This window comes from Myotis brandtii, unplaced genomic scaffold (assembly GCF_000412655.1).
Source record: "Myotis brandtii unplaced genomic scaffold, ASM41265v1 scaffold704, whole genome shotgun sequence".
NCBI lineage: Eukaryota > Metazoa > Chordata > Mammalia > Chiroptera > Vespertilionidae > Myotis > Myotis brandtii.
Genome location: NW_005370762.1, coordinates 1197869 through 1219304, shown reverse-complemented (window position 1 = coordinate 1219304; position 21436 = coordinate 1197869). Strand labels below are relative to the sequence as shown.

The 21436-nt window shown below is 47.7% G+C and overlaps 1 protein-coding gene across 2 annotated transcripts in view; it reads right to left on the bottom strand.

Annotated features, from left to right (window-relative positions):
- GAB2 (GRB2-associated binding protein 2) overlaps nucleotides 1–21436 on the bottom strand; it is a 44936-nt gene that overhangs the window by 8231 nt on the left and 15269 nt on the right. Inside the window, exons 2-4 of one of the 2 annotated variants that reach the window (XM_014529997.1) lie at nucleotides 14533–14797; nucleotides 3440–4029; nucleotides 972–1066 (exon numbers count right to left, since the gene is read on the bottom strand). In XM_014529997.1, the coding sequence (XP_014385483.1) occupies nucleotides 972–1066; nucleotides 3440–4029; nucleotides 14533–14797 (950 nt within the window). The remainder of the gene's footprint in view (nucleotides 1–971; nucleotides 1067–3439; nucleotides 4030–14532; nucleotides 14798–21436) is intronic. The other variant, XM_005882317.2, reaches the window with a different exon arrangement.

The window sequence follows — 21436 nt, the reverse complement described above, 5'->3', positions numbered from 1 at the left end:
GCCCATGAGGCTTTCCATCTGCCCCAGGCAGAGGGCAGCACAGGCCATGGCTGCATAGGTTAGTTCAGGACCTCCCTCCACGTCAGTGTGGACTCACCATTGGGAAGTCAGTGTGTCAGGCCCTCCGCTGGGCCAGGGGCATATTAGAGGCCTTGGCCCTGGCAGGTGAGGGCTGGGCCAGCTGCGCTACTCAGGCCAGCTCTCAGGGTGACTACGGGGCAGGCAGAGCTGCCAGAGTGTGCAATGCAGCAACCCTGACCACAGCCTTCCTTCAATTCTTGCCCTGTGCATCCAGAAGTAGAATTAAGCTGCTTCTGCATTGGTTACCTAATTTCCATTTTTTTCCAGGCACCTGAAGCCAGGCCCAGTCTGCTCAGCTGGGGCCTGACACCTTGCAGAACTGTGGTCAGCCACTGCAGAGGGCGGCCTGGGATCCTACATTCAAGCCATAATTATGCCTGTAGTCACACAGCCACTCCCCCAGGGGAGACCTGCTGGGTGAGGATGCTACCTGAGATCCGCCATCCCAGAGCCTGGGCCCTCTGCATTTAGACCTTCCTGCTTACCCACAGGGTTGGTGAGCCTGTGGTCTAGTGTACCTAAATACACACACTTCCTCTACAGCAGGATCCTCAATCCAGGGAGCCCTGGCTGGGTGGCTCAGTTGGTTCAAGCATCGTCCTGTATACCAGAAGGTTGTGGGTTCCATCCCTGATCAGGGCGCATACGGGAGGCAATGGATCGATCTTCCTCTCACATGGACGTTTCTCATCCTCTCCCTCTCCCTTCTTTGAAAATCAATAAACATATTTTCAGGTGAAGATAAAAAACCAAACAAAACTCAAAACTCAGCCCTGGGCTCTGAACTGAGACAAGAACTAGACAGGGCCCTAAGAGGGAGATGCTATCTCTCTTCGGGTGACCTTATCCCATCTGAGCCGGCCCGAGGACGCCTGGCTGGGGCCACTCACCAGGAAAGAACTGACTCCGTCACTCATGGACTCTGAAGAGCGGCCTGCACTCTCTCCTCCTCGCTGAGGGTGGTCATAGGACTCGCAGGAAGAAGCTGTGGCAGAGGAAGGAAGACCAGATGCGCACACGGTTTCCTGTGTGTGGACACTCCCCTAGACCCTCCCCCAGACCCTTCCCGTGTTGCTGAGACTCCAGAAGCCACTCCTCCCTGCCCTGGGATCAGGCATTACCCTGTCACATCTCCCTGCAGCTCAGAAGTTCCTCCCAGGCTCCCAGCTCCAGGGCTGGCATCTACGTGGAGCCCCAACCACTTCACCCTCATTTATGCACCTCTCCTCTAACCACAGCCCTTACCGCCCGGGCCGTTCACTGGCCACCACTGACACCAGACTGATGTACACACATGATTTTACTTCCCCACCTGTGTGTGAGCTCTCTGAAGGGCAGGGTCATGTTCTCTGTGTCCCTGCCATCTCTGTCCCAAAGGGCGGGGTGACTGATCAAACAGGTGATGCACTGCAAGACTGCAGAGTGCTGAGCCAGGAGTCAGGGCCAGGTCCAAGGCCCATCTCTGTCCCTGAACAAGTGTCTCAACTACCTCAGGCCTCACGTGGAATGGAGACGAGGCTCTGTCCCATCAAATTCTCAGGGTATTACTGGCTTCAACAACAGAGCAGATATAAAACAGGCTTTGCAAGTTACAAAGCAAATGCAAATGAAAGGCATGAATATGCTAGACTTTTTCACTGAACAGAGGAGATTATGTGCAGGGCTGGAGTACTCTATGTGGAAAATGAGTGACAGTCGAAGTTAGAAGTTCAGACTTTACACAGAGATTCAAGGGGGACTTAGGAAATGTTCTGAAGATCTAATTTTATTTTAATACTAGAGGCCCGGCACACAAAAATTTGTGCACTCGGGGGTGTCCCTCAGCCCGGCTTGTGCCCTCTCGCAGTCTGGGACCCCTCGGGGGATGTCCACCTGCTGGCTTAGGCCCACTCCCAGGGGGATCGGGCCTAAGCTGGTAGTCAGACATCCCTCTGGCAGCCCAGGAGCCCTTGGGGGATGTCCACTTGCCAGCGGGGACCAGACCTAAGCTGCAGTCAGACATCCTTAGCGCTGCTGAGGAGGTGGGAGAGGCTCCCGCCCTCACTGCTGTGCTGGCAGCCGTCAGCCTGTCTGTGGCTGAGCAGAGCTACCCCTGTGGGAGCGCACTGACCCCCAGAGGGCAGCTCCTGCATTGAGCATCTGCCCCCGGTGGTCAGTGTGTGTCATAGTGACCAGTGATTCCCAGTCGTTCTGCTGTTAGGGTCAATTTGCATATTACCCTTTTATTATATGCCTGGTGCATGGGTGGGGGCTGGCTGGTTTGCCCTGTAGGGTGTCCCGGATCAGGATGGGGTCCCGCTGGGGTGCCTGGGCAGCCTGGGTGAGGGGCTGAGGGCCGTTTTCAGACTGGCCACCCCCCCTTCAGGGTGGGGGTCCCTGCGGGGGTGCCTGGCCAGCCTGGGGCAGGGGCTGAGGGCTGTTTGCAGGGTGGTCATGCCCCCCAGCAGGGACCCTCACCCCTTGAGGGAGTAGCCAGCTTGGGTGAGGGGCTGATGGCTGTTTGCAGCCTGGCCACAGCCCCTTCAGGGTAGGGGTTCCCCCTGGGGTGCCTGGCCAGCCTGGGTCAGGGGCTGATGGCTGTTTGCAGGCTGGCCACTGCACCTTCAGTGTGGGGGTCCCCACTGGGGTGCCTGGTCAGCTTGGGTGAGGGACTGAGGGCCGTTTTCAGGCTGGCCACGGCCCCCAGCCACCCAAGCTCCCAGTGGAGGCTGGCTGGAAGCATGTATCTGGGATTTATTTATCTTCTACAATTGAAACTTTGTTGCCTTTAGCGGAGCCCACAGTGGGCCAGGGCAGGCGGGAAGCTTGGCTTCCTCCATCACCGGGGCAACTAAGCCTCCTGCTTGCTCCAGCTCCGTGGCTGCCAGCCGCCATCTAGGTTGGGCTGATTTGCATATAGTCGCTCTGATTGGCTGGTGGGCATCGCTTGGGGGCATAGCGAAGGTACAGTCAATTTGCATGTTTCTCTTTTATTAGATTAGATTTGCTCATCCACGTAGGTTTGGCTCCAGTTTGGACTGGACCTCTAAGTTGATTTTTGCAATCTTTGGCTTGATTGATAAATGAATAAAATACTATGATTTGGATTTCCAAAACCCATAATATGCTGTAATGTGGTTAAACAAGACTGTTCTATCTCCCTTGTAGAATACCAGTTTCTCTGGGGCAGGTCTGCTACACTCTCACCATGTGGGTGTCCACTAACAGCTTCCAGTGCTGGATGGATGATGTCTAAACCATGTCAGTGATCGGGCTGGTCCTCATGTCTCCTGGGCACGCATGGCTACAGACTAGCAAACTGCTGAGAAGCCCCATGCTACCTCCCCTCCCCCTGGGCCTCAGCTGGGCTTGCACTGACCTCGGTGAAGCCGGCTGTTGTCCATGGCCGGGAGGGTGTTGCGCCTGGGGATGGTGGCGGCAGAGACCGATCTGCTGTTCTCTCCGATGGGGGGTCTCTGCTGAGAGCTGCCCCAGCGAGGTGTTTCTGCCTGGCTTGGCTTGGGGGGTCTGGGTGGGGGAGCTATGGCCGAGTCCCCAGGAGCGCCCACTGCCATGGCATTGTGGTTCTTGTCCAGGGTGAAGGTCCTAGGGATCTGGTAGGCCGAGTTGGGGGTGGCCGGCACCTCCATATTGTCCACCAGGAGGTCCCCAAACTCCCGGCACAGGGCGTTGCTGGGTGTCTTGAAGGCGTACACGTCCTCGTTATCTGTCTCGGAGCCTGTGAGGCTGCCCTTGGTGTGGCCATGGGCGGCCAGGCTCCGGGGCAGGTCGTAGGCACTGTCTCTGAATTCTGTGTTGTGCCGGCTCGGCTTGGGGAGGCTATAGAAGCCATGGACTTGACCGCTGACCCCGTTGACACAGTGTCCGTTGCCCTGGGCAAGTTTCTGTACAGCTGTGTCACTCCTCATGAGGAAGGAGGCCCTGGTGCCCTGAGAGAAGCTGGCACTCCTAAGAGAGAAAGAAGGGAAGGGGCAGGTGGTTAGAGGAGGCCAGGACTGCCCACCCAGGGAGGTCAAACCCTGTGCAGCTCCTTGGTGCGGGAGAAACACAGGCTGTGGAGGCCAGCCGGCCTGAGCTTTGGCTCAGTTTACTAGCTGTGTGACCTTGGATAAGGCACGTTCTCTCCCAGAGCTTCAGTTTATGCATCTTCAACAATGGTGATTAAACACCTACTTTGAAGGTTATTCAGAAACTGGACTAGTATACAGATGTTCCATCAATGTCAGCCTTTATTCTTCCCGCTACCCCCAAATGGCTGTGAGTAGCGGGGGCTGGTCTTACCAACACCCCACATCAAGAAGCCGGTTATACTGCTAACTTGATCACTGTTTTAAGGCAAAATATACACATTTGAATACAAAGACGAAGAGACAGTAAAAAAGAACCCTAAAGTCGTCAGAAAATAGCAAACAACTCATTTTCTCCAAGTCCCTGTCTTCCCATTGTAAAATAAGTTATCCTACAGGTGCTGATGTAAGTCATAAGGAGTCATTCAGATGTTAGATATAGATTTATTTTCCGCTGTGTATTATGGCTTGTTGACAGGCATTTGTAAGGAAGCCAAAATATCTATTGGAAAATAGTTTCCTGTTTGGGAACTATATTCAGGATAGAAAGAGTTGTGTTTTGTGTGTGTGTGTGTGTGTGTGTGTGTGTGTGTGTGTGTGTTTTAATTTAGGTTTTTGGGCAATAAGGTAAAACCAAGCAGTTTAAAGACCTAGGAGTACAGGGATATGTGTTAGGTCCCAGATAGGCCACTGATATGTTCTGTGAGCTTCACTAAGTTCCTCCCCAAGGTTTGACTCCTCAAGGTGTGACTCCACAAGGTGTGACCTCCCCAAGGTGTGACTCCCCAAGGTGTGATCTCCACAAGGTGTGACCTCTATAAGGTTTGACCTCCACAAGGCATGACCTAGTGGGTCTCAAAGGGTCCATTTGGCCCTGAAGCAGCATAAGCCTCTGGTCTATAAGCGTGGTTTCTGAGCTGGACTTTGTGTTCTGTGTAGGTGCCTCGGGAAACTGGAGGATGAGGTTCTAAGAACGTAGGGATCCAGGTCTGGTCTTCTCTCTCTTACATTATGATTTTTCAATGGATTTCAGTTGGGGGTAAAAAAGCAGTCACTATTCTAGAACAATCCTTTGTAGTAGTGAATCTGTCTGTTGGAGTTGACCCCTGTTGGGGGCTATAAGCTGCTAAGAATCAGATGAAAAGCTCTTGGAATTTCTCACTGGAATAAGGCAGATGTTGTATATATACAATTTGCAGGCTAAATCTGGGGGGCGAGGGTGTCATAACCCCTGAGGACAGTCCACGCAGCTCCTGCCTTATACAAGCTCTTCCAGCTCATGAGGAGCTTGTTACTTACAAACGTGGCCACCAGATGGCGGCAGAGAAAAGGGCCCGGAGGCCTAGAATGAGGAAGGGAAACAGGTGTCTCGGCCAGGCTCTCATGTAAACTTGCATCCATTTCAGTCACCCAAGCTTCAGCAGCCCTCCTCTGCTGGCCTCTGTGTTCTTTCTCCCTTTCTACGCCAACCACACACCTAACCAAGCCGCCAGCCCTGGCCTAGTTCACTGGCCACTTAGCCTTGAGGTGATGCGTGCTTGGGGCAGAGGAGGGGCGGCCCAATGGCAGGCAGAAGGGGTCACCTGGTTCGCATTTGTCTGTGGTGCCTTTCCTTTTGATGTTTGGAATGTCCAACTCCCTGTTGGATGCTCCCATCTGCATTACTTCATGTAACAAACATGCACTGATGTCCTACTTTCCGTCTGGGCTGGCCAGGCATACTGGATACAGGGATGCCTCCTGCCCTGGGTGAGGGGGGCAGGGGTGGAGGAGGGGACACACGCAGGCGAGTAAACGCTGTGGACGGATGTATACTAACTCTCCCTGGGGCGGCGGGTGGTACACAATGCCAAGGGACGCTGCTCCAAAGATGTTACCTTTGAGCGAGTCTGGCAATTGGCCAGGCAAAAGGCAAGAGAAGGGAAAAGGTGTTTCAGTTAGAGGCACAGGAAGTAGAACACAACCTGGCAAGTTCAAGGGACTGCAGGCTGCTCCGCCTGGAGCCAGTGTGCCAGGAGGCCTGATGGGAATTGGCCCCCACCACCTCTGGGAGGATTTTAAGGTGGAGGTGGGGCTGTGGTGGGTCAGCATGACAGGTGTCCTGCAGTAGCCTTACACATACTCAAGAACAAATTCATCATTTTCCTCCTGACCCTCCTGTTTTGGAAATAGAACCAGTCATACAAGCCTGTTACCCACATTATGCGTTTTCACTCAATAACTCCACAGGTCCGACTGAATCCACCCAATTCAGGCCTCCTGATTTTTCTAGCAGAAGGTTAGAAAAAGCCTCCCCTTACCATCTGCCCAGGGCTTCTCATTCCACTGACATTTACTTTCCTCACCGCCCAGTGTAATCTTTTTCAAAACTGTCTCACTGCCTTCAGGACTAAGCCACATTCCGACTCCAAAGCATCTCTCCAATCTCTTCCCGCAGGTCCACCCCCAACCCCCACTTCAGGCTTCCACTCGAGCCAGACTGTCCAGCGTTCCCAGCCTGCCCCATGCAGCCGTGCCTCTGGGCTTTGTTGTGCTGCTGGCTGTCTGAAGAGTTCTTACTTCCAGCTGACCAGCTCCTACTCCTTCCTTCCTCAAACTCAGCCCGAAAGGCTCCTCACCAGCCTCTACCTTGGAGCATCATCAGTCACCTGCTTAGCTCTGTTCTTGAGCAGGTAGCCATTGTTATCTGTGTTACCCACCACAGTCACTTGTCTCCTCCACCAGACTATGATTTCCTCGAGGAAAGAAACTCTCATTCATTTTTTCCTCTCAGCAACTGATGAGTGCTTGTCACATGGTAAATAAGGAATGAATGTTTGTTGAATGAACAGCAATGAATGGAGAAGAGTTGAATGGAGAAAACCAATGAATAAAGAAGTGCTGGTGCAGCCATCCCCTTCCCTGAGCTTAGCCTAAGGCCTCTGCAACCGCAGATCCAACCCCACCTCCCCTTTCAGCACCACTGGAGGGGGTCCCAGTGCCCACGCCCAGCACCCTCCTCTCTAACTCTGAACTACGACTCCTCCGTAAACATGTCCCGGTGCCTAAGCTCCAACCCTGGGCTTGCGTTGTTCACCGTTTGCTGGAATGCTTCCCATATGCACAAGAAGCCCTTCCAGTCCCCAGAGGTTGCAGGCCCTCCATTCCTCCTGTGCACGCCACCACCCTTCCACGGCTCCCACGGCACTCCACGCTTCCGTCAGCCCACGCATGCTGCCTTGTACTAGAGCTGCTGGGACTGCGTCCCTCCACTTCCTCAGACCCTGTGCCCTGGAAGGCAGACGACCTGCCCTGTGCTCAGGCGCAGTGCCTGGCATGTGGTCGATAATACTGGTTCATGCTGAGGGGGACCCAGTGTTCCTTCAGGAATCAGATGGAGGAGCTGGACAAGGGAACAAACTTGCCCAAAGTTCCATACCCAGGTTGGAGTAGAACTGGTCCTACTCAAAGCCCCTCTGATTTGTCAAGAATCGAGAGGGGAATTCTGAGCACTCAGCAATCCGGGGGCCTTCACTACGTCCTTGTAAACCTTTACGGAGGCCCATGTCGCCGTGACGTGCTGCGTTGCTTTCCTGGGAAGGACACCTGGAAGCAGGGGATGTGGAGACAGACTTCTCTCCCAGGGCTGTGGCTGAAATCCCTCGGAAGCTGAGCATGGTGCTGGGCCAGACACATCACACGGGATGTAGGTTTTAAACCTAACAGTTCTGAGAGACAGGTACCACCCTCACATACCAGATGGGGAAATGTAATTGGCGGAGTTGGTGCGGGAAGATATTGGGACACAAGTGTACCGGGGAGCTCCCAGGGGGCAGAGAGGAGTTTGAGGGAAGACACTCCTGAAAGCCAGCTGCTCAGTGCCTGCCTCCCAGTCCTGCTGGCCAGGGCTCCTGAGGCTGTGGGTGGGCGGGGCGAGTGCACCACTTCTTGCATGTGCTTTGGTCTTAGTATCAACCCCGAACCTCTTCCTTGGCTTTTAGGGACAGTTTCCCAGCCGCTTCATTTTGCACTTTCACTATAAGTGTATGTACCACACTACACCACGATTTCACTCTTTTCCACCTTATTAGACTACATGTACTTTAGCGATGAAGGTCCTGGTTTGATTTTTAATGGGTATGTTCCCATTTAAGGAAATCTAATATATGAATGCTTGTAGGTAGATTAACCACAATCTAGAGCTCTGTAGTTGTCACTGACAATATATTTTTTTAAATTAAAAAAATTTTTCAGTTACAGTTGACATTCAATATAATATTAGTTTCAGGTGTATAGCATAGTAGACATTTATGTAACTTATGAAATGATCCCCCGATAAATCTAGTACCCATCTGACACCACACATAGTTATTATTGTATTCCTGACTATATTCTCTATGCTGTACTTTACACCGCCGTGACTATTTTGAAACTACCAACTTGTACCTCTTAATCCCTTCACCTTTTCACTCAGCCATCCAACCCCCTCCCTCCTGGCAATCATCAGTTTTTTCTCTGTGTCTATGAGTCTGTTTACTGTGTGTGTTTGTTTTGTAGGTTGCACATATAAGTGAAATCATATAGTATTTGTCTTTATCTGTCTGACTTATTTCACTTAGCATAATACCCTCTAGGTTCATCCATGTGTCACAAATGGTAAGATTTCATTCCTTTTTTATGGCTGAGTAATATTCCATTGTATATATGTACCACCACATCTTGTTTATTCAGCTATCAACGGACACTTAATTTACTTCCATATGTTGGCTATTGTAAGTAATGCTGCAGTGAACATAAGAGTGCATATATCTTTTTGAATTAGTGCTTTAGATCAGCGGTCGCCAAATGGTGGTCCTTGAGGTCTGAAAGGTTGGTGACCTCTGGTTTAAGGAAACCTTCGGAGCAGTGGTTGCCAACCAGTGGTCCGTGGACCACTGGTGGTCCGTGAAGTCCAAAAGGTTGGTGACCACTGCTTTAGATTTCTTTGGATAAAAACCCAGAAGTGGGGTTGCTGAGTCATATGGAGTTCTATTTGTAATTTTGTGAGGAACCTCCATACTGTTTTCCACAGTGGCTACACCAGTCTGCATTGCCACCAACAGTGCACAAGGGTTTCCTTTTCTCCACATCCTGGCCTACACTTGTTGTTTGTTGATTTTTCAATGGTAGCCATTCTGACAGGTGTGAGATGAGATCTCACTGTGGTTTTAACTTGCATTTCTCTGATGACTGGTGTCACTAGCAACCTTAAGAAGTCATTTGGACCATCCTCTTGTATCTGACCCACCCCAAATGGATCCCTCCTGTGAGGTTTAACAGCCTCCTTAAAATAAGAAGACAGAGACTGGCTCGAATCTGGAATGAGGCCCAAAGGCTGACAAACAAAAATAAATCCAATGGAACTCATGTGTCTTCACAGACAAAAAGGGATCTACTGGTCTTGATGGTTCAGTTCAAAGTTCCTTCCATTGGCAATGGTTACTATGCTGAGGAGTTACTTATCTTAGTTTAGTGGAAGAGCTGGGTTTTGAAAACTAAATCATTTTAACCTTAATACATATTACTCAGTACTTGAAGGAAGAATCGGGGCTGGTAGTGTAGTAAAAGTAATGATGACTAAGTCGTGGCTTTATCTCTAATGCGCTTCATCTATTGTAACTGGATAGCAGATTCCCCCATAAATGTAAAAAGGAATAGACAGAAGACTGGTGTTATTAGCCTCGTAAGTACAGATTGACTGTAGCAATCCAACCAGGCATATTTATGTCTATGCTTGACAGCAATGAATGAGCTGGTTCTCTCGTCCAATCCCTACTCAAAAGGAACCCTGTCAGGTTATTTTGGAGATCAAATGAGGTAACAAATGTGAAAGTGCTTTGTCAACTGTAAAGCATTATTCCTCTTTTGCAGACCACCTAGTGTGCAGTGTGAATGTCAGAGGCAGTGCAGGATGAAAGCCCACCCACATTCTTGCCAGCACTTGGCATTGCTAGTCTTTTTTATTTTAGCCATTCCAGTGGAGATGCAGCAAATCTCATTGAGGTTTTAATTTGCATTTTCTTGGTGATTCAGCATTTTCCCATGTATTTATTGCCCATTCCTGTATCTTTTTGTGTGAAATGTCTGTTCGAATCTTTTGCCCACTTAAAAAAATTGGGTTGTCTTCTATTGAGTTGTAATCATTTTTAAAATATATTCTAGAAATAAATTCTTTGTCAGACATATGTGCTTTGAATATTTTCTCACGTTTTATTAGTTGCCATTTCGTTTTCTTATGGGGCTCTTTTGAAGAGCAAACATTTGGATTTTGATAAAAACTACTTTATCATACAAGGAACAGAGTGACAGATATCTGTCAGAGGGGATGGGGCAGAAGGGACTGGATGAAAGAAGGGGAAGGGATTAGCCAGAGAACATATATGCATAAGCCATATACATAGACAACAGTGAGGTGATAGCCAGAAGGAAGGGGGAACAAGGGCTGGGTGGAGGTGGGCAAAGAGGGGAAAATGGGGACATGTAATAGTGTCAACAATAAAAATAAAGTAAAAAACTTTATCTCCCTGACCGATGTGGCTCAGTGGTAGAGCACTGGCCGGCACACCAAGGGGTCTCGGGTTTGATTCCTCGTCAAGGGTACATACCTGGGTTGCAGGTTTGTTTCTGGCCCTGGTTCCCTGGCCCAGGTCAGGGTGTGTGCAGGAGGCGACCAATACATGTCTGTCTCTCACACACACATCCTCCCTCCCTTCCACTCTCTAAAAATCAATGGAGGAAAACTATCCTTGGGTGAGGATTAAAAACAATAACAACATCCCCCAAAAACGATTTTATCAAATTTCTCTTTTATGATTCCTGCTTTTTGTATCCTATATAAAATTCTTTGCTTACCCCAGCAAAGATCACAGAGATGTTTCTTCTAGAAGTTTCATAGTATTAGACTTCACTTTTAGGTCTCTGATACATTTGAGTTAACTTTTGAGTAGTGTGATATGAAGTAAGGGTTCTTTTAATTTTTTTAGTAAAAATATATTTTTATTGATTTCAGAGAGGATGGGAAAGGGAGAGAGAGATAGACACATCAATGATGAAAGAGAATCATCGATTGGTTGCCCCTACATGCTTCCTAATGGGGATCGAGCCCGCAACCCCCGGCATGTGCCTTGACGGGGAATTGAACTGTGATCTCCCGGGTCATAGGTCGACACAACCACTGAGCCACTCTGGCTGGGCAAGACATGTTACATTTTGATGATTCTCTGTATGCTGAGAAATTTTGGACTAAATCCTGAATGTTGTGATCTTATGTTGCCTAGTCTCTTATGTTGCCTAGGGTTCTGGTATAATTCTCTGGAGAATGTTGATGATTTTGTTTTTGCAGGCAATCAACTTGGTTAGGTTCAGACTATAAATTTTGACTCTTCTGTGTGGTAGTGCAAATCTCAGATTTGTGTACAAAGTCTCTGCTATGCTGGTTTGGGAATGTCCCACACTTAGAACTAGAACTCCTAAGTTCTTTTTCAGAGTTTCTCTCTCTCTCCTAAATTTAACAATCTCTTCACTCATTATCAGCCCCCCTCCATATATTAAAGCAATAAATATCATCACTGAAAGTCTTTGTATTCTAACTCCAAAATTTGGGTTTACTTTGGTTTGTTTCTATGAACTGAGTTCTCTCAACTATGGGTCAACTTTTACAGTTTCTTCATGTGTCTAACAATTTCTCATTGTATACTACATATTTCGGGTGATAGGAATTGCCTTCATAGGAAAAGCCATGGAAGTTGGACCCACTCAGTGTGAGTCCCTTCTTTCAAGAGTCAAATCTTTTCCAGTCTTTGCCTGCTTTTTGATTGCTCTTAAGGGCCTTCAAACAGTTTTTGTGTGTTTTGTCCAGAGTTTATAACTGTTGCAGTATGTTTAGTATCATGCAAGCTACTCCACTACTACCAGAAACTATATAGTCTTTCTAGACTGAAGAACGCTTCCTTTCCACCCCCCATTGGAATTCTGCAAAAAAAAAGTCTGAACTCATTTTTTCCAAAAATCTCCCTGAGGTTCTGCTCATCACCCTCTTGCTCCAACACCCACACAAGTGAAAACAAAGACACAGAGAACAGCACAGTGGTCAGGGCCCCACAGCAAAGGCGCTTCCCCAGCTGCAGATATGTTCTATCACCTTTACTGTGTTTGCTCTACAACACGGGTCTGTCCAAATACTAACTATGTACCTACTGGTGCCCTGGATCTTCAAAGAACAGTAACATATTAGTATCCATAATATGAGGCAGAGAGTTCCAAGTGCTGTGAGGGAGATCATCAAAACTTGCTACGGTAATTCAGAGGAGAGATGAATTTCCAGAGGTTTTGCAGGGAGTGGGCCCCAAGTGCTAATTCAAGCAGAGACATATATGTATTTGTTCTCTTGCTGTAGCAATATCATGGGACTGGAGGTCGTTGTAGCTTCTAATATTGTATAAGGTCAAAGCAGGGGTGGAGAACCATTTTTTCTGCCAAGGACCATTTGGATAATTTATAACATCATTCCCGGGCCATACAAAATTATCAACTCAAAAATTAGCCCGTTATATCTGGTCAAACATTTAATTAACTTACCCCTAATGCCTTGGCAAGACCAGACCAAATGATTTCTTAGGCCTCTTACGGCCCACAGGCCAGATGTTCGCTACCCATGACTTAAAGTGTGAACTGCAGACAATCTAAATGGCATCATATGAAGTTTAACAGAAAGGCAGGATTTCAGGACCCACCACAGGCCTCCTCAGTCAGAACCAGCATTTCTACAAGATCCCTGAGTATTTCATATGCGCATTAAAGTCCGAGAGGCATTAAAATAAAGCACTTTGTCCTTCACTGGAACTATGGCTGTAAGAACTTTTGCACATCCTCTACTCTCAGGAAATCAGCCATGTAGTAGGAGGGGATGAGGCACAGGAGAACAACAGGTGACATGGACTGAGCATCCACTACTTGTCATTTTACGCTCATTAGGGAGCCTTTGCATTGGTTATTTCCATTCAGCAGACAAGGAAATTGAAGGTCAAGAAGGTTAACCAAGTGGCTCAAGATCACAAGGACAGTGGCAGAGCCTAAATTTGAAGCCATATCTGTAATCTGCTTTTCATCGCAGCCACTGCCTGCACCTGAGCTGTGGTTCAGGAGCAATCAACAGCTGTCATGGTTCTGCCATGAACGAATTCAGTGACCCTGGTTAATTCATTCTACCTTTGTAGAACACAGCTCTTCAGGTCTAAGTTGATGGAGGCTCAACTCATGAAAGTTCACAAATGGGTATTTGAGGCATCGCTACGTCTGAGTTTTGGGAGCTTCTGCTGGGTGATGGCAAATGACTCAGAAAACCAGAACCAAGGTAGCACAGAATGGAGAAAATATTACAGGGCCAGACATGAGAAGACCTGGGTTCTAGTCCCACTTCTGTCATTTACTAGTCGTAAGCATCCTCCATGTCTTCATCTATGAAAGGGAGATAAATGATCATACTGGCTCTCTCTCAGTGTGTTCGACTGGATCGAGTGAGGTTATGCATGAAAACCTTCTGTGAAGTGAAATACTAAAACACCCAGTCCTTTAATTGCCTTAATTTTCATAACACAAATTAGATAGCTATAAATAAATTAATTAAGGAACATGATTTATAATCTTCCAGCCATGGTAGTGATTGGCAAATAGCTCTGACTAAGCTCTGTGCTTTTGTTTATCCTAACAGTAGAAATAAAAGGCAATAAACATATGTAAGCACAGGCTCTGCACCTGTGAGAGAGCTGGTGGTGGCAGAAAAACAAAACCATTATTCTAGATCAGGGAGTCCTTGCTGTAGAGTTGGCTGTGATGATGAAGTTTCATATCTGTATTACCCAGTATGGCAGCCACTAGCCACATGGGGCTACTGAGCACTTGAAATGTTGCTAGTGCAACTGAGGAACTGAATTTAAAATTTTATTGTTTAAATTAAAATTAAAATTTAATTAGCCACAGGTGGACAGTGGGACCATATAGAACAGTGAGATGTGCATTTGTTCAATAATGTGAAGGCGTTGTGGCTATCTTCTTAAGGACAACAAGTAAACTAACTTGTCTTTTTCAATTCTGGAACACTAGCCCTAAAAGACTTTTTCCCCCCAAATTAAATAAAAAGTTTTTATAGCATGATTTTTAACAATGGGAGGTGTCCCTGGAATCCAATTATCACTGTATAGCAACAGAGACGATACCAATAAAATGTGACTGTTGCCTAAGTGAAAAAATGTTTTGTCCTATAAGTACATATTTTATCACCTGAAAAGATAAAATACTGTACCCCCTTGTGTTTAAAATGAAAGCACAGAGACGAAAAAGTGCTGGGCCCAGTGGCCGCATCTCCTACCTGGTGTTCTCCACTCTCCGGCTTAGGCACTGGTGCAGGTAGAGATACTCTTGGGGTGCACTGGTGGACAAGGTGGGCTGCATGTGGTTGGACATGGGGGGCTCGAAGGTGAACAAGGTCGGCTGGCTGGAGTGGGATGGGGCTGAGGATTTTCGTTCTCGGAGAAGGTGCTGATTGGAGCTGCTGAGCTCGGCTGGAGAGGAGCGGGCGCCGTGACTGGCTGAGGAAATGTTTCTCAGTGAATCTGTGAAAAGGAGAAAGGATTCTGTGAATGAAAAAGGAAAGAAAGTTGTCCTTATCCCAGAGTGGGTTGTCTGAGCAAGAATATCCAGTGCAGAGGGATGATCCAGCTGCAGTGCTGCCTCCCTCCCAGAGAGGAAGCTGGGGCTGGCCACATGGTGGAGAAGGAGATGCCCTGATCTGCCTCACTTTCAGGAGGTGTGGCTTCCGTGGCCCAGGGGCGGGACTCTGGAGCAAGGCCAGCCCCTGGGCAGGAGGTACCACTGCCTTCCTTCTCTTTGGTGGTTCTGCTGTCACCACCCCCTCAGAGCTAAGGCTGCTTTGTGAAATGAGGCTTTGCTTCTTGAGGACTCATCCACTGAGACCCTGGGCTGAGCCTTACTGTATTAATGGTAAAGGCACACATGTATTTGGAGCTGTCCCTCCACATGGGCCCCGGTGCCTCCTGCCTGCCTTCCAAGTCCTCTGAGGAGGGCAGTGTCTTCCATTGCTCACCTCTTGCACCTACCACTCTGTCCATTGGTCTTTTCTCTTAACTCTTGAACTCTCACCTGTGGTACTAGGAAGGAAGCGAGGTATTAAAGGCAGTTACGAGCTTAGAGCTACACCCCAAGCCAAGGGCATGATTTATTTGGCTGGCTCTGTAAGCTTGGTTCAGATTCTTAGCATATAAGGCTGTTCACAGTCTGACCTATTTCCTGCTTTTCTCCTCGCCTATGCAAGGCAGGTGGAAGCTTCATCGGCCCCTGAACACCCCAGCCCCTTTCATGCTTCTCTGTTTCCGCTGATGCGTCCCTTCCACCTGGATCTCAGTCCCACTCTCTGGCACTCACAAGCCGACAGCAGACCCGGCATGGATATCACATTCTCTCTGAAACCTTCCTGGACTTGGCCGTTGTTCTGGGAGCCAAGAGCACTTGGCCCTCGCCTCTTATGTCCACTGTCACCGTGCTTCCGTGCCTAGCCCACGGGTTTCTAAGAACAGTGATTGATGTCTTTACAGCCTCTGCATTTACCTAATAAAGGCAGGCACATAGAAAGTTCCGTCTGTGTTTGCAGAAGAGGCAAACATATTCACTCAGCATATAATAGTTCCCTAACAGTGGAACGCCTTGTGCAAAAGAAATAAAGGTTTAAAGGTTTAAAGATGTAATTTCTGGCAATGTGAAGGCTAGTAGGGGACAGTAGTTTAGTGGTGGTGATAGTGGCTTTCTAGGGTCCATTCAAATCACTTCAGAGGGGACATAGTTCTGCTTCCACTCCCTGTTATCTGACCTACCTCAGTTGGCGCCCTCTGCAAGGCCCTAGGCAGGCTCACCAGCTCATACAGCTCTGCAGCTAAAACCCTCCAATGGTCCCTGACACTGGGCAGGACAGCCTCTGCCCGTGCACAGCAGAAAAAGCCATGGGCCCTGGGGAGAAACAGTTCCAGCGACAGCTGAACTGACCTTCAAAGTGAAATCCCACTACAGGCCTTGTAGTGAACTGGACATGTGTTCACAGACTCACTGGCTTCAGTACTCCATTCCATTTGCAGGATGAACTCTCTAATGGCAGAGGAGAGAGGGCTCAGGCAAGAGGACCAGAAGCCATGGCACCAGGATGAACACAAGCAGCTGCTTGACAGGACACAGGGAAGGTAAAGAGACCTCTGTTGCAATCCTACAGTCGCCGTGGTCTTTTTGGGCTCCTCCTCCCACTGTCCCCCTCTTCAATGAACCTCCTCTCCTTCAGGATTCTTCCAGACCCTGCCATAGCTTCACTCTCATTTAGGAGAACCCTTGGGGTATCCTGTCCCCTCTTGCAGCTTCAGTTACCACCTGTGTGATGAAAATCCTGCAGTCCTGATCCCTAGCCCAGATCTCTCTCCTGTCACATGTCGCTCTCTCTCTTATGCACCTCCACTCAGATGTCCCACAAGCGGTCAAGCTCAACAACCTAAACTGAACTCCCAACCTCGCCCGTGTTCTCCCTCTCAGTGAAGTACACCAACGTCGCCACCCAATCAGTTCTCCCAGCCAGAAACCTAGCCCTGACCTGTGAGTCCTCCCTGTTCCTCAACACGGTGTCATCTCAGTTTCTGCCCTTAAAACCCTTCAGGGGACCCCTGTTATCCTCAAGATGACTTCCAAAGCTCGCTCTCTTTTCTTTTTGGAGTGATGACTATTTTCTAAAATTCGATGTGGTGATTTTGTTTATCTCTTCAATCGAACTGGTTTCCTGTTTACCTCTTCAACCTTGTTTCTCACCAGTGCTTCCTTGTATTTTAAAGACAATTTCAGGAAAACAGCAACCCTCTGTCATCACTCTGTAGATTAGGCTGTAAGCCCAGGAAGGGCCGAGAGTCTATGCTTTTACCACACCTCATTTCCAGCACCCACTTCTCCATAATGTGTGTGGATGAACGAAACAAAGTACATGGGATAGGAAGTCATACTCCCTCAGTCACACCCATTGGCTCCTCACTGTCCAGGTTCCCCAGCAGGACAAGCAAGGCCATTTGGTCACAACCTACTTATCCTGCCTTGTTACCCCCCACACATCCTTCATTGAATGCATGGCTGTGGGTCTGTGTAAGGGAGGAGTGACTTGTCCTCCCCTCCGGGGCCCTCTGCCTCCAGCTCAGGCTGCAGAAGCAAATCTGTGACCCAGTCTGTTTACCTGCAGACCCAGAGAAGTCCCTTCAGCTCTCTGACTCTTGGTTTCCTTATTCACATGGACATAGGGTGTTTATAAGGATGAAATGCATTCAGGGTCTAGACTATTCTGCATGTTGTAAGTACTCAGAACATGTTCTAGTCACTTCTGTATCCCTGGTGCCTAGGAGGTGTGTGTGTGTGTGTGTGTGTGTGTGTAACCCAGCACATAGTGAGTCTTCAAAATATATATATCTGTTGATTAAATAAAAGGATTTTCTCTGGCACAAAAATCCAAATATGCTTGTTTCTTGTGGTCAAGATTAGAGAAGAATTTTAAGTCTGTTAATAAGTTGAAGCGGAGCTGGGCCCACAGGCACCTGGAATTCTATCCTACCAGCGTGAAGCCGTGTCTCTGAAACCATGGGTTCCGTAAGGGTTTGAAGCCCCATCAAAGTTCCTTCTAAGCTGTTTTGGGACTCTCTTTGCCAAAATTCCACTTCTGGTTGCAACTTTAGAAGATCTCTACCTGAATTCATGTGATTATTCCTTGGTGCCTGTACTGGGATGACCAGTGTCCCCCCCCCCCCCCCCAAACTCCTGTCTACCTGGAATCTTAGAACGTGACCTCATTTGAAAATAGGGTCTTCAAGATGTAATTAGTTAAGATGAGGTCATACTGGATTAGGGTGATCCCTGACCCAATGTCTGGTGTCCTTGCAGGAAGAGAAAACAAAGATACAGGTACACGCAGAGTGGATGCCATGTAATGACGGAGGCAGAGACTGGACAAAAAAAAAAAATGCAACATGTCCACACAACGGAATATGGTTCAGCCACAGAAATGAATGGAAAACTGCTACCTGCTGCAACATGGACGGATCTTGATGTAATGACGGAGGCAGAGACTGGACAAAAAAAAAATGCAACATGTCCACACAATGGAATATGGTTCAGCCACAGAAATGAATGGAATACGGCCACCTGCTGCAACATGGATGGATCTTGGAAACACGATGCTAAGTCAAAGAAACCAGTGATGACACTACAGTTGTGGGGTTTCATTTACGTGAAATGTCTTAAATTGGCAAATCTATAAAGATAGAAAGTAGGCTATTGGTTGCCTGGGGGTGGGAATGGATAGTGATTGCTATGAGTACAGTAGGTCCTTAGGTTAAGTAGGAGATCTGTTCCTACAGCGCAACATAACATGATTTTCGCTCTAAGTCAGAACCCACCTACATAAGCACCTATGTCACTCACATGGAGCACATACACAGCAGTAATGAAGTGAAACAGTAAAAAAAATTTAAAAGAAAGATAACAATTCCTGACCTTTTTTTGTGGTAAATAAATAATAAAAAACATAAAGCACATATGTATATATGTCGAAATGACGGAACTTTTTTTTTTTTAATAAATAAATGGGAGATGGCAATGTAACCACAAAACGACGTAAGTCGAGTCCGATGTGACCCGAGGACTGTCTGTATATGTTTCTTCTTAGGGTGATGAGCATTTTCTAAAATTTGATTATGTTGGTTGCACAAACATGTGAATATACTAAACCACCGAACAGGGTACTTTAAGTGGGTGAATTTCATGGGAAACAAATCTCAGTAAATTTATAAACACAGACCCACAGTTTGACAGCTCCTCAAAAAGTTAAACATAGAGCTACCATATGACCTAGCAATTCCACTCATGGGTATATACCCAGGAGAATGAACACATATGTCCTCACAAGAACTTGTACATGAATGTTCCCAACAGCATTATTCATAATAACATCCAGAAGTAGAAACAATCCAAATGCCTACAGACTGATCAATAAATAAACAAAATGTGGCGTATTTATACAATGGAATATTATATACCAGTAAAAGGAACAAAGTCTGAATACATGTTATAACATGTATGAACCTTGCAAACATTATGCTAAGTAAAAAGAAGCTAGATTTCATTTATATAAAATGTCCAGAATTGGTAAATATAGTCAGAAAACCAGATGAATGATTGCCTAGGGCTGGGGTAAGGATGGGAGTGGGAAGTGATTGCTAATGAGTGTGAGATCTCTTTTTGGGGTGATAATAATGTTCCCAAATTAGATGGTAGTAGTGGCTGCACAACCCTGTGAATATACTAAAACACATTGACTTGTATACTTTAAGTGGGTGACACATGGTATGTGAATTTAGAAAACACACACATACTTTGCCAAGTATGAAGTGTTAAGTATAGGCAAGAGCTTAACAATAGTCTAATTAAAGACATCCAACCCTCACTGCTTATTTCCTTTTTGAAGAGGAAACTGAACACTCAATAAACACCAAGTCCTTACTGAAGTATACCGAGTAAGAGCCTTCTTCCTTTCCTACCTTCAGTTCCCTATACCTGCTCAGGGCTTCCCCCACAGATATAGCAAGGCATTGGGAATTTCAGCAAAACAGAATAGCAAGAATGCAAGGTTTGGGATGAAAAGACCCATGTGGTTTGAAATCCGACCTCTCAGTGATTGGACCTCCTGCAAGTGGCAGGAGTCAGGAGACCCAGGATCCAGTCCAGCTCTGCCACCCACAGCTGGGAGACTGGATGGCCCGTCCCAGCGTTGGTTCCACACTACCAAGTGGGGAGGATACGTCCTGGCCTGCCTGCCAGTCTCCCTAGGCTGTAAAAGATGAATGAGATAAGGGTGTGCAAACAAATCCGTCCATTTGCATAAACCGCTCAGAGGATTTGTGGGTACCTCCTTCCAGAGGGAAGGAAAGAATGGTAAAGACAGAGGAAAAGATTAAACGGAGCAGTGAGTGGCTGGTTTTGTTACGTGGCTGGAATGACTGAGGTCATTAGGAAGGTCAGTTATAGAGCAAGAAGCAAATGGACGTTTCCAGACTTCTGGCCTGGGCTTCTATCTCCAAGTCTAGACTGAAGATAATGCCAGAAAATGCCTGAGTCAATTTGTTTTCTTTTTAACGGGGTTTTGTTTTTCCTCTTCTTCCTGGCTTCTCTTTAGGGCCCTACCAAATCACTCCCCTTCCTTTCCACAATCACCCCCTGGGAAGCTGCCCAGCACACAAACACTCCTCCCACCTTCTTGCATAACTCTAGAACAGGAAAGCTTGAAGGATTTCAGTAGAGGAGCCCAGCCCAGCCAGCCGGCCATGGGCTAGTGATAACAGGAGCAGGAAAGGGGCGGGTGGCGGGACTTTCTGGAAAAGGTGACTGGCCAAGTAATGACTGGTCCCCTTATCTCAATGCCCTTTTTATCTTTCTCCTCTCCCTCAGAATCCCCACCCCAAGCCTCAGTGGGTCTCAGAACCCATAACGTGGTGGATGAAAACACAGGCTGGAGCCAGGATGGATTGAAAGCCTGGCTCTGCTGACTGCTGGCTCTGTGGCCTTGGACACGTTACAGAAACCTCCACGACTCTCACGTGTTCGATGGAGAGAATACATATTTTGCAGGGCTGCTGCAAGGACTGGAGACCATTTGTGGAAAGCATCAAGCACAGGACCCCACCCTTCTTGCTGCGCCTGTTTCTGGAGTATCCATGGAACTGGTTGAGACCTTGAAATTGGCCAAGAGGAATGGAGTTTCTTTCTAAGCTAGAGCGGACGCTTGGGAAGCAACTGGTGTCACTGTTTTAGTCACAGATATACTCTATGAAGGTGTTATATGCAGAACGAGGAAGACCAAAAAGGACAACACTGACCATATCAATCACAGCTGCCATTTACTAAGCACCCACTATGTACCTGTAGTCTACCCCATGAGCTAGATATTACTTCTTTTTTTTTTAAAAAAAAAATATTTTATTGAGTTTTTTTTACAGAGAGAAAGGGAGAGGGATGGAGAGTTAGAAACATCGATGAGAGAGAAACATCCATCAGCTGCCTCCTGCACGCCCCCTCCTGGGGATGTGCCCCCAACCAAGGTACATGCCCTTGACCGGAATCGAACCTGGGACCCTTCAGTCCTCAGGCCAATGCTCTATCCACTGAACCAAACCGGTCAGGGCTAGATATTA